This window comes from Mya arenaria, chromosome 4 (assembly GCF_026914265.1).
Source record: "Mya arenaria isolate MELC-2E11 chromosome 4, ASM2691426v1".
Lineage (NCBI taxonomy): Eukaryota > Metazoa > Mollusca > Bivalvia > Myida > Myidae > Mya > Mya arenaria.
Genome location: NC_069125.1, coordinates 17,680,456 through 17,694,735, shown reverse-complemented (window position 1 = coordinate 17,694,735; position 14,280 = coordinate 17,680,456). Strand labels below are relative to the sequence as shown.

General features: G+C 35.3%; 1 protein-coding gene across 1 annotated transcript; it reads left to right on the top strand.

The window, feature by feature from the left end:
• The first annotated feature begins 4,090 nt into the window (after positions 1–4,090).
• Positions 4,091–13,099, top strand: LOC128232294 (G-protein coupled receptor 161-like). The gene is made up of 2 exons (XM_052945773.1): positions 4,091–4,320; positions 10,937–13,099. Exon 2 carries the CDS (start codon positions 11,528–11,530, stop codon positions 12,830–12,832), a length of 1,305 nt encoding a protein of 434 aa, XP_052801733.1. The 5' UTR covers positions 4,091–4,320; positions 10,937–11,527; the 3' UTR covers positions 12,833–13,099.
• Positions 13,100–14,280: the final 1,181 nt, after the last annotated feature.

Below are 14,280 nucleotides of genomic sequence, written 5' to 3'. Positions count from 1 at the left end.
ACAGCAAGGCAAAGAAAGTAGCGGTCTAATCATTGGAATGCAAAGAAAGTAGCGGTCTAATCACAGCAAGGCAAAGAAAGTAGCGGTCTAATCACAGCAAGGCAAAGAAAGTAGCGGTCTAATCACTGCAAGGCAAAGAAAGTAGCGGTCTAATCACAGCGAGGCAAAGAAAGTGGCGGTCTAATCACTGCAAGGCAAAGAAAGTGGCGGTCTAATCACAGCGAGGCAAAGAAAGTAGAGGTCTAATCACAGTAAGGCAAAGAAAGTAGTGGTCTAATCACTGCAAGGCAAAGAAAGTAGCGGTCTAATTACAGTAAGGCAAAGAAAGTAGCGGTCTAATCACAGCAAGGCAAAGGAAGTAGCGGTCTTATCACTGCAAGGCAAAGAAAGTAGCGGTCTAATCACAGCAAGGCAAAGAAAGTAGAGGTCTAATCACAGCAAGGCAAAGAAAGTAGAGGTCTAATCACAGCAAGGCAAAGAAAGTAGCGGTCTAATCACAGCAAGGCAAAGAAAGTAGCGGTCTAATCACAGCAAGGCAAAGAAAGTAGAGGTCTAATCACAGCAAGGCAAAGAAAGTAGCGGTCTTATCACAGTAAGGCAATGAAAGTAGCGGTCTAATCACAGCAAGGCAAAGGAAGTAGCGGTCTAATCACAGTAAGGCAAAGAAAGTAGCGGTCTAATCACAGCAAGGCAAAGAAAGTAGAGGTCTAATCACAGCAAGGCAAAGAAAGTAGCGGTCTAATCACAGCAAGGCAAAGAAAGTAGCGGTCTAATCACAGCAAGGCAAAGAAAGTAGAGGTCTAATCACAGCAAGGCAAAGGAAGTAGCGGTCTTATCACTGCAAGGCAAAGAAAGTAGCGGTCTAATCACAGCAAGGCAAAGAAAGTAGAGGTCTAATCACTGCAAGGCAAAGAAAGTAGAGGTCTAATCACAGCAAGGCAAAGAAAGTAGCGGTCTAATCACAGCAAGGCAAAGAAAGTAGAGGTCTAATCACAGCAAGGCAAAGAAAGTAGCGGTCTTATCACTGCAAGGCAAAGAAAGTAGCGGTCTAATCACAGCAAGGCAAAGAAAGTAGCGGTCTAATCACAGCAAGGCAAAGAAAGTAGAGGTCTAATCACAGCAAGGCAAAGAAAGTAGAGGTCTAATCAAAGCAAGGCAAAGAAAGTAGAGGTCTTATCACTGCAAGGCAAAGAAAGTAGAGGTCTAATCACAGCAAGGCAAAGAAAGTAGCGGTCTAATCACTGCAAGGCAAAGAAAGTAGCGGTCTAATCACAGCAAGGCAAAGAAAGCAGTGGTCTAATCACTGCAAGGCAAAGAAAGTAGCGGTCTAATCACAGCAAGGCAAAGAAAGCAGTGGTCTAATCACTGCAAGGCAAAGAAAGTGGCGGTCTAATCACAGTAAGGCAAAGGAAGTAGCGGTCTAATCACAGCAAGGCAAAGAAAGTAGCGGTCTAATCACAGCAAGGCAAAGGAAGTAGCGGTCTTATCACTGCAAGGCAAAGAAAGTAGCGGTCTAATCACAGCAAGGCAAAGAAAGTAGCGGTCTAATCACAGCAAGGCAAAGGAAGTAGCGGTCTAATCACTGCAAGGCAAAGAAAGTGGCGGTCTAATCACTGTAAGGCAAAGAAAGTAGCGGTCTAATCACAGCAAGGCAAAGGAAGTGGCGGTCTAATCACTGGAAGGCAAAGAAAGTAGCGGTCTAATCACTGGAAAGCAAAGAAAGTAGCGGTCTAATCACAGGAAGGCAAAGGAAGTAGCGGTCTAATCACTGGAAGGCAAAGAAAGTAGCGGTCTAATCACAGCAAGGCAAAGAAAGTAGCGGTCTAATCACAGCAAGGCAAAGAAAGTAGCGGTCTAATCACAGCAAGGCAAAGAAAGTAGCGGTCTAATCACTGCAAGGCAAAGAAAGTAGCGGTCTAATCACAGCGAGGCAAAGAAAGTGGCGGTCTAATCACTGCAAGGCAAAGAAAGTGGCGGTCTAATCACAGCGAGGCAAAGAAAGTAGCGGTCTAATCACAGTAAGGCAAAGAAAGTAGCGGTCTAATCACTGCAAGGCAAAGAAAGTAGCGGTCTAATCACAGCAAGGCAAAGAAAGCAGTGGTCTAATCACTGCAAGGCAAAGAAAGTGGCGGTCTAATCACAGTAAGGCAAAGGAAGTAGCGGTCTAATCACAGCAAGGCAAAGAAAGTAGCGGTCTAATCACAGCAAGGCAAAGGAAGTAGCGGTCTTATCACTGCAAGGCAAAGAAAGTAGCGGTCTAATCACAGCAAGGCAAAGAAAGTAGCGGTCTAATCACAGCAAGGCAAAGGAAGTAGCGGTCTAATCACTGCAAGGCAAAGAAAGTGGCGGTCTAATCACTGTAAGGCAAAGAAAGTAGCGGTCTAATCACAGCAAGGCAAAGGAAGTGGCGGTCTAATCACTGGAAGGCAAAGAAAGTAGCGGTCTAATCACTGGAAAGCAAAGAAAGTAGCGGTCTAATCACAGGAAGGCAAAGGAAGTAGCGGTCTAATCACTGGAAGGCAAAGAAACTAACGGTCTAATCACAGCAAGGCAAAGAAAGTAGCGGTCTAATCACAGCAAGGCAAAGAAAGTAGCGGTCTAATCACTGCAAGGCAAAGAAAGTAGCGGTCTAATCACAGCGAGGCAAAGAAAGTGGCGGTCTAATCACTGCAAGGCAAAGAAAGTGGCGGTCTAATCACAGCGAGGCAAAGAAAGTAGAGGTCTAATCACAGTAAGGCAAAGAAAGTAGTGGTCTAATCACTGCAAGGCAAAGAAAGTAGCGGTCTAATCACAGTAAGGCAAAGAAAGTAGCGGTCTAATCACAGCAAGGCAAAGGAAGTAGCGGTCTTATCACTGCAAGGCAAAGAAAGTAGCGGTCTAATCACAGCAAGGCAAAGAAAGTAGAGGTCTAATCACAGCAAGGCAAAGAAAGTAGCGGTCTAATCACAGCAAGGCAAAGAAAGTAGCGGTCTAATCACAGCAAGGCAAAGAAAGTAGCGGTCTAATCACGCAAGCAAAGAAAGTAGAGGTCTAATCACAGCAAGGCAAAGAAAGTAGCGGTCTTATCACAGCAAGGCAATGAAAGTAGCGGTCTAATCACAGCAAGGCAAAGGAAGTAGCGGTCTAATCACAGTAAGGCAAAGAAAGTAGCGGTCTAAATCACAGCAAGGCAAAGAAAGTAGAGGTCTAATCACAGCAAGGCAAAGAAAGTAGAGGTCTAATCACAGCAGGCAAAGAAAGTAGCGGTCTAATCACAGCAAGGCAAAGAAAGTAGAGGTCTAATCACAGCAAGGCAAAGAAAGTAGCGGTCTAATCAAAGCAAGGCAAAGAAAGTAGAGGTCTTATCACTGCAAGGCAAAGAAAGTAGAGGTCTAATCACAGCAAGGCAAAGAAAGTAGCGGTCTATCACTGCAAGGCAAAGAAAGTAGCGGTCTAATCACAGCAGGCAAAGAAAGCAGTGGTCTAATCACTGCAAGGCAAAGAAAGTAAATCATTTCGATCTTAGCCATTTCAATTGGTGTTTGGGAAGAAATAGGCAGATCTTTTTTTGTGTTACTTACATTTTTGTTGCATAAGTATATTTTATATAATTTAAAATGGAACTTGGCTAGTTTTAAGCGCCAGGTAAATGATTTTGTTTTATTGCGTTTATCCGTATGGACTGATAAAACATCTCTTTCGTTATAAAACCCGATTGTAAAAGACAAAATAAAAAAAAGAAACCAAAAAATAATGATTACGACTACGTCAACAACAACAAAATAATTAAGCGCAGATACAATGTTATTGGTACGCTGATTCACAGACAAAAAAGTTATAAAAAATAAAAACAAATAATGTCCACACGCACTTATAACAAAAATACCTATCTAAGGGTATCAACCTAGGCCTGTATTAATTTGCTCTACGAGCGATGATAATCACTGCATTACAAAAGCACTTATCACAGACATACTTTTAGAGAGAGAATGTATCGCGATAACACTGCAGTTACTATGAATAGACGCATCGGTGTATTAATAGACTGTTATTAGTCGTCTCAGGTACGGTACTCATTATTCACAGGTAAATCACAGAACATTATCTCTGGTGTTGATTATTTCTGTTCAGTGCTAATCTTGGTGATGACAGGTGGGAGTAAAAGTGATACAGTCAAAGTGCCTTTAAGATAAACTATTGAATTTGTGCACATTCGCCCCGAAAAGTGCGCCAAGTCGTATGTTTAAAGTAAGATGTAAACATACTTATGGATTTTTAATGGATTAGAGTTATAAAAGGAATGCAATTAGAATCAGAAAGGGAATAAATGCAGTTAAAAATGTAAGTTTTAAACTTTGTGTGTGATTTTTGTTCGAATGTGGACCATTATTTATCCTATGTAGTAAAATTTGCACGATTGCTTTCTGTATTTGAATCGCAAACCTGCGTTCATGTTAGACCTCAGATAAAGGAGTTATTGTGAGTATATAAACAACTATAACCTTATAATGGAATATGCAATTTAGATTTTAACTTAATCAGATAATTTTCAAACATCTTAGCACGGACAATCTGCGATTGCATTTGACTTCAATGATGAAAACATTGGAAAAGCCTCTGATATTTGTAAAGGTTATTATTAAGCCTTTATTAATGTTTTTGTTATAAATAAAGTCGTGGCCACAGATTTCCATTTTGCCAAATTATTGATTATATATTATATCTGTACAAAATTCATACGCCTTTGTTGATTTGATCATTAAAGTCGAATGTGTTAAACCTGATAACGCATTAGCTTGAAATAATTTTGATTGCCATTAACCTATATTCTGCCCCTTTTAAAGGGAATCATTTTACATATTATCACGATAAACTACATTTGTTTTGTAAAATCAGTTTGAAGCAAGTAATTTTGTATATAAAAGATATAAAATAAAAGAAACACGATGTTCAGATTTAGATTTTTCGAGAAGTATAATATGCATGTAACAGTACCCCGTGGAGCATTTAATCAATTCGTCAGTGTTTTCCAATGTTTGATTATTGCACTTTTCATCTAGTTTCGAGAAGCAATTTTGGGCAGCCATATTTATGAACTGGTCTATAAAGTTCATCCCGACCCATATCTAAATGAAAACATCACAAGCAGTGGTCAGCAGTGGTTTATAAATGGTGTCTGCCTCTTTATGGGTGCCATTTCTCATTTGATTGTACCGCTGGGGATTAAGGGAAACAAATCAAGATTTCCGGATTATTTTCAAAATCACTCAATTATTTTATAGCCATCAAAACTAATGTGTTCCTTTTTAGATATCAATATTTCTTTACCGGAAGAAGGCATTTATCGAGTAATGTAACGTTTACTCAATAAAAGAGACTGTACAAGTTTATAATTTGGCGATGATATATTTCCATGGATTCAAACTGTTTAATTTCTTTTCTGACTACCCGCCAATTTCGTTACAATCGAACTACATCATGTGTTACAATTCAACAGATGTTTTCATATTGTGTTTCTCTTAACGAGACTATTAGCCAAATATTGGTGGAAGGTTGCAGGAATGCTACTTTTGCACTTAGAATACATTGAAATATCATGCTAATTTTACATAAAACTTTCTTTTTAACCAAATGTATTTGTAATTGAATCGGCTCTTTGTCATAACATTGACCAGCAGGATATTCCAAATATAGGCACACAACACTTCAAGTTCTGAATGAAGTTGTAGATTTCAATGTATGCTAACATTGGAAGCAAATGTACACTTTTGATTACCTTAATTTCCGGCCCGTTAATGGACTTCTGAGATGTCTGTAGTAGGTTCATTGGCGGTATATATTGTGCAGATATAAATATATCTAGAATTCTTCTACAGGAGTGAGAGAAATAAACCTGGTACCAGCTTCTTTTGAATAATGTAAGGGATTTCAAAATCTGGGCAGTTTACTGAGTTTATTGAATGTTCTTATTTTGCCAATTTTAAGTGGAAATATATGTAAAGGTTACACTTACACAGATTGAACGATTTGGCATTTTTCTATTTTTTGGTCTTGGAACGTGCCAATTTTTGTGAAAATAAATGGAAACCAATTATATAAAACTGCTTACAAAAAAAAGATCGCAGATTTTTATAATTAAGTTCAAAAATTGATGTTTAAGGCACTTTTCTTAAACCGTCAGTAACGGTTTAATCCATAAAACATTAATTTTCGAACGGAAATATGAAAATCTGCGATCTGATCTTTTGTCAGCAGTCTTATATTATTGGTTTGCAGATATTTACGCATTAAATTGCCCTTTCCAAGACAAAAAATAAAAAAAATGTAAAAATGGTATATCTGTGAGAGTGCAGCTTTAATGAAACTTGTATTAAATAATCTTTTTAAAAATCCATTATAATTCCTATCTCATTTGACTCAAGTGATCAAGACAAAACATGATTTGTGAACAAATAAAAAGTGTACCATTTTATATATTATTGCAGTTAATAGTCACGTGACTACAAGGTCCCCAGTTAAAACGCGCCAACATATATGTTTTTTTTTCTTTTTCCAATTAACTTTTATTAAGGGATTTTTCAGCAGTTTGCATAAGTGATCTTAATCAACTTCTTTTTTCTTTTTGGAATTGTCAATCTATAACAATCCGTTTATTTTATGATAAAACATACAAAGGGTACGAATAACAAGCAATGTGGTAAATGGTATAGTATTTGAGGTGAATATTCAATTTATAGCAATATATTTGATAAATTCATTTAGAAAGCGCAGGGAAATGCCTTCATTTGTAAAATGAGTTTGAAATGTTATTAAATCATTATATAAATGGTGCATAATATTAATCGGATTCGTTCTTATTTCACACATATAGTAAATCTTGTAAATACAATAAGAAACTTGACTTAGTACAATGTTAATCAACTTCTTTATAGCAAATTATAGTCCTTTTGTGATGACTTTGAAATAAGAACGACGTAACTTTGATCGTATTTGTGTTGCATGCAAGCTACTATGAAAGTAAACGTTTTGTTTAAAAACATCTCTCAGGTTATTCATAGGCTTTAAGTAATTTAAGTAGCATTAGTTTGTTCAATTGCTTGCTGCAGTTTGTTACCTGTACTTTTTCTAGTTTTCGCAATTAATCAAGCTGCTACTAAAAACTAAACATCAGGGAATCAAGATGTTTTGGCAATATATATCGCTAACTTGTCCTTATTTAAAGAAAATCACAGCCAATATTTATCTGCAAAGAACATTTACTTGTAGTTTACTAATCGGTTGTGACTTTGATCACAGGACCAAGCAAAACTGTGTACAAACAAACCCTTCGTCTCACTAAATTATGACGCAAGAGTTGAAGCATTTCTTCAACCTGTACCAGCATATTATTTTACTTTGTTGTTAATTCTGCTATGCTATGGATCTTGTCAGATTTATTTGCATAATGAAATCTTTATCTTCTTTTAATACTTTCTAACACATTTGTCTGTAGCAATAAAATAACATTAAATGTGAGCACAACCCCTTCTCTGCAATAATCAATTTGATAGTAATCGTTTAAGTGTGTCTGTTTCAAGACAATTGTTTTAGGAGAGGAAACTTTTCCAAAATAAATATTGCTTTTTGCTAGCACTATTTCTATTTGTGTATTTTTAATTTATAGTTCTTAGGCGGTGACAAATATTGTATTCCATGTATATTTCTTGTGCCTCTTTTAGCGTCTCTTGAACGTCGAACTATGTTTATTTAAAATTTATTATGCCTCATTAGTTTGCTCTTGGGCCCGTGCCTTTATTGCCATTGTATCATTCATATATCATTAACATTTTATTGACTTCACAAAGTAACTGCAATTCTTGCTTATAAAGTTTTCTAAAAGCCGACCGTTTTCTTATTTGAACACTTAAGGAAATCATTGTCTTTAGGCTTCATTATTTTTGATTTATTATGTGACGGCTTACCGTCAGAAGCTGGTCAACTTTCAGCAAAACGAAAGTATGCATCATTTGATATAAATCACATTGATTAAAAACGTGTTGCTAAGATGTAGATCAGAGCGGTGCAAAAAACACAGCATATGTGGTATAATCAATAAAAAATGTTATTTTTCTGTTTTGTCAGCGTTAGGTTTTTAATAACTGTATGTCGTTTTCAAAAGTACATTTTGCTTTTAGGCATTGATTTTTGTGATATGTTGTGGAGACAGACACTTGTAAGTACTTGATTTGCGGATATTAAATACAACCTTATATTTACAAAGGCATACTATTTCGACATGGGAAATGAAAGGTAATATAATGCAAATACCTTAAGCGGGTTCATGCTTTTAATAAATAATTGATTTGTTCTCCCCCGTATTCCAAGGATATCTAGTCTAAGGCATTTCCGGACAATAAACTGAAGTAAAGACAGCAAAATACTTTTTAGTTTAACATAGATTTACAACTCTAAATGATTGTATTATGCATTTTGGCATGCCCTGACGATACTTTTACATTACATTTGACTCTTATTGAAATGTTGGGACATGCGTAAAGTTAATATTAGTAAACCGATTCAAGCCCCAAATGAACTCTTGTTTATACCGATCATTCCCGACTACAAAGTTAAACGGAAAGCGGTCTTCAAATACATTTGTAAAACTTAATGTAGTGATGAAATTTGAACCTGTCACACTATTTCAGCTCTAAAGCACACGATAAGAATTGTCTGTCATATCGAACCACAATAAACATGAGCATTTGTTTTATGAAAAATAAATATTATCCCTAAAACAAAGATAAACTAAGATAAACCAAAATTTTAACTCTAAACAATATTATTTTTAATTTCCATTTGTCACTGAATAAAATAACACGGATGACGACAAGATGTTCTCATATGAAGTAAACTTGATATAATTCGTCTTGGTATGATGTATATTAAATGTTGGCTAGTAAGCAATCTATAAGTAATGTTCGACCCTACAAATACTTTTGGAAAGGCTGTCTTGATGTAATCATACTATCATACCATTACACATTTTGCTTTTGGTGGATTCTTTCATGGCCACACTGGGTTCAGTAATCATGTTGTTGAAATTACAAATTAATCCAGATTTCATTTCTACCCATTTTCCATTAATGCAATTGTAATCATTTTCATTGGTCTTTCGGGATCATTAAAAATTTGTGATTTTAAAAAAAATATACCGTTACAGCCGGCGCTGGGTTTTTGACAGTAATGCACTTAATGACTCTTGTAAATGAACAGTTGCAATCATACCCAGGCCTTTAATCAAGCTGAATTACATAGTAGAAGAAGCTGTTTTACCCTCCAAGAATTCAATGGTGGAAATTACATGAATCCGAGGGGTTACGTTTTCTGGTTCAAATCAAACAAAATATTATTGTTGACCGTTTCTTTGTTTATTTATTTTGCCTGGTAAAAGTTTTATGATTGACGCATGACAATGCCCCACAGGAAGTTCGGGCTAACAAGCCATATCAACATTATTGGTGTAAGATTGATGGTTGCAAACGGACATGTTGAAAGAATAGTAGACCAACGTTATCGTTCTACTCAAGTGATTCTTTAAACAACCAATGAACTTCCATTTTGCTGACCGTTTCCCCTTTATAGCGTTATCCCTCCCCCACAAACACATTTATTCATAAAGATATAATAATGTAAATGTAATATGCCTCTAATGTATTGTGACGTCATGCGTCCGTAGTTTAATGTCTCGGTGTGGACCGTTTGCCTTTAATTATGATACTTGTTCGATTTCAACATTGCGTCAAAATTGAAGTAAATACAAAAGAAGTGACTATCCTTTTCTCTCTTTTTTAGCAATTGAAAGGATAAAGTCACAATAACAAAACAATTCATAACAAATATAATTCCAAAAAATATGATACATATCTTAAAGAGAGACTGAAATAACTTTTGAGAGGATTCGTCTAAGCAGAAGACGGTGCTTGTCATTACAAATTGGTTGTTAAAAGGATTTCGTAACTGCATGCAGTTCTAAATAATGGAAACAGAATCCACTCTTCTCATATTTGTGACTTATGACTGCAAACATTTTCTCGTCCATTTTATATTAACAGGTGGGGTTATATAACGAACATGTGGTTTTCTGGCACTTTACTGTTGCCGATAATGTCAAAGAAAAAATACTATATTTTAATGGATTGTACATAATTCACGTTTTTCTCGTTGGAGTTTATACAATAAGTGTGTAAAAACAGTTTGCTTTTGCGACAGATGTAGATATTAAAACAATTTATAGACTGATGTTTGGAAGCATTTGAAAAAAGCAAGAAACTAAATATATATACAATGATGATGATGATGATGATGATGTTGATGATGATTGCAAAAATAAGATTTTTTTAATATAATGTATTTCGTTTTTTTCCTACAGAAAATTGTTTCGTTGATATTTATAGTGTTATTCATTGGGAATAAATATGACATAACAAGATATACTCGTATTACTTACCACAAGGTGAGATTGTCAACACGTTGGAATGTAACAGCGAGCTAGGTGATAGGACTACGCACATATACATTTACGCATTCATATATAAAAAATGCAAGGGGATGATGATAAAGTTGGACTTTCAACAGATGATAATTTAGTATCCTGAAAATCCACCGGCCATTTTCAAATATGATTTTGTTTCCGCATGTAATATTTCACCAATATTTTATTTTGTTTCTGATGATGTTTTATGGGTGATTTAAGGTTTCTTCTTTTTAGAAGGCTTTCCTTGATTAATTATCTAGTTCAAAATTTGATTAAAGAAATGCGCCGTATACAGAGTAAAGTGCGAGGAAATTAAAAAAAAAATGCACATTGCTCCTAGCGTGTTTTTCTCCGGAATATGCACAAAATAATACTATTATAAAACCACTTTAGGAAAAAAATCTCTAAAAGCTCAAAATTACATTAAACGTTATCTATTTTCAGACCTATGAAGACATTGTGTAGAATGGTTGGCTGATACTTAAGATAAGATACTTTGTCGATGCAAGTATCGGAAAATTGTTCTTAAAAAGTGGAGCCTCCTCTTTGGTATATATTGGGAATATTTTCTGTAGCCAGCCGTATTGCAAGGAGATTGAGACGCTGACTCAAGACAAAATAGATAAAGAAACTACAATGTCAAATAAGAGCTTGGAATTTAGATTGCCTTCAACAACGTCTGTAGCAGAAAGTTATTTGAAGCGTAAGGAGCATGATAATATACAGAAAGCTGGTGTCAATTGAGGAATAAAACTCGATCAAGAGGGAAATCACTGTTTTCGTAAGAATCGAGTTTAAATTAATATGTGTGAAACAGGCGCTTTATGGAGTGTTGACTTGAGTGTTTAATATGTAATATCGATATGAAAAATTCGTAGATAGCCAGTCGGGATAATATTCACAAACGTTTAATAAAAATTCTTAGAAAATAAATATATTTTTCTTGAACGACACGAAGTGGACTATGATTGATATGAGATTGTAAATATAAAGGAAAAATATTGCATATATGTGTCTGTTGTTAATCGGAATTCAATGTTCAAAAAAGCAATGCAACTGAATGAAAGTACGAGTAACTTCTCCAAAGATGTCATTCAAAATGAGGATATCTTCAGCGACGGACGTCTTAATAAGTCGAACGTGGTTATAATGACAATCTTTTTGATCTGCATATTTATTGTAAGTTTTGTCGGCAACATTTCCGTGTTTATGATATTCTACAAACGGCCCGTGTTATTGACGATATCTAATAGGTTTATAGTAAATCTATCAGTTTGCAATATTCTTCAGACTGTTGCCGAAATGCCTTTCGTGTTAACATCGCTTATTTCGCAAGAGTGGTTGTTTGGAATTTTTTTGTGCCAAACCTCGGGTTTTGGGATGAACTTAATATTTACTGCAAGTACTTTTACATTGGTGCTTATTGCCTTAGATCGGCACTTGGCTGTTGCAAAGCCATTACATTACTCGATGACAATGACAAGCAGAAGGGCGTCCTATATGACAGCTTCAGTTTGGATTTCGGCCATTTTGTGTTCACTGCCACCACTTTTAGGATGGAACAGCTATGAATTCCAGCGATACAAAATTGCATGCATGACAGTTTCATATAGTAAACATCATAGAGATCAATCTTATAGCCTTTTTCTTGTAACAGTGTGCTTTATTCTGCCTTCATGCATAATCATGTGGGCATATTATGCTATTTTTAAGGCGGCGAAAGTTAGCAGCGAAAAGGTGCGCCGAAACAGTACAATAGCATCTGGACTTAATGATTACCCCGAGTTATCACTAAGAGGGGGTCGTCGCCACAGCTCAGCGCAACTTTTGATTCACAGACTAAGCTGCAGCAATAAACCTGGGTCAGTACTCTGGAGACGCGATGAGAGAAAAGCAGCGGTGACTAGTTTTATGGTGTTATTCACATTTATTTTGTGTTGGTTGTTGTACTTTATCATCATTATTCTCGAATGCCTTCTTAAAGATCCAGATCATGTTGACCCCGTCGTAAAAACGCTGTCAGTGGTACTTGCCTTGTCAAGTTGCGCAATAAATCCACTAGTTTATGTGTTCCGCTGTAAACTTCAGAGAGTTGAATTGAAAAGCATCCTAGGTTTAAAGCAAAACAGTTTCAATAGGGATATGTGCAATGGAAATCAAAATGGATCAAGAAGACCAAGTTTTAACCCGAACTGCATTCGACAATCTCCTTGCATTTCACGGGAAGGTAGTCAAGAATCAGAGGTCATTGAAATTCTTCACCACGTCAATACAGCAGCGACATTAACCTCCATGATAATTCCTGAAGAGGAAGAAAAATTGCCAATGACAAACGCATAAATGGATATTTATATAAACTTTGTACTTATTGCTTGTATCTTTACAAGGTCGCCTTGCCTATATGTTTTGTTTCTCTTTTGTTTAGTTTGCTATTTAAATGTTACTGACTTAAACATTAAATTTGTTAGATTTAATTCCTATTTTAATATTGGTTTTGTACTATAGTTGCATTGCCTATGGAATATTAAATATAGAGATTACCTATATTATGCTATTACATTTTTATCAGCAGTTATCTAATAACATCAATTTTGAGAAATGTTAATGAAAAAAAAACTGTGATAAAAAAAATTGCCCCTTGTTAGATTGTTCTTTCAGTTTACTTATCTCTTTATTGCATGCTCCTATAAATATAGTATCTTTAAACTACGATCTATTTTCTTGGAACATGTAATGATTAGGTCAATATGTCCATTGTTTAAACCGGAAAAGAACATGTGATGTTATTGTAAACTTGATAGTTTTCCCGAAAAAAGGAAGATATTTTGAATCAATCACTATTAATATTGAGCGGAACAATGCATGGAAATAAATAAAAAATTGTGTTTATTTCTCCTGAATCATGTTTAACCTTTACTTAAGAATGCATTCGTTTGTTAACAATTGGTCTTATTTTCTGCCAATTAGTTGCTTTCGTGTGTTCACCGGACACGCTTTATCACTTGTTTATATTTATTTATTTGATATCATCTGAGATTTCTTATGTGTTTGCATATCATCAATTTAATACAAGCTAGGGTTTCAAAGATTATCATTTAATATGAAATAAATAATTCGTTAATCGTACGTTCAACATTTAATGGCTTCATTAACAATTGATGTCTAGTTTCCAGCTACAACTTTAACATCAGGAATTTAACTACGGGCTGTAACAAAGACTGACATTTGGTATTTAAGCAATCAATATTGTCAATATAATTAGTTTAATATATACATTCAAGCAGACGGTCTTCATATATATCACAAGAGATACTTCGAAATTATTTTTTTCCCTCTCTTCTGTTAAATTGCTTTCAATCCTAGTTGATTTTGATATATTCTAGCAGAATCGAAGAAAATCAAAATATATGCAAGTAAGTGCTTCTCAATAATGGATACTGTTATTGGAGACTATAGTAAAAGCCTTAAGATATGCTTTAAATAGATAATAATTGCATGAATTAAAGTTTTATTCCTTGGCTTCAATGCAAAGTCGTTATTAAGGTTCTTTTCACGGTCTATTTTGGTGCGCAACCAAATCATAGTGTGGATCTTGATGTATGTCGATTATGTTTTAGTATGTCATCCCGTTGCTAGTATAAAACAAACACCGCGAATAGATGACGAAATTCATCCGTTTTTGTCAGCCATCAAGAACATAACTCGACAATAATGAAGTTCAGAGTGATGAGCATGGATTCATACGCTAGGTTTGTCACTGTTACTATTTTTTTTTAGTTATGGCAAAG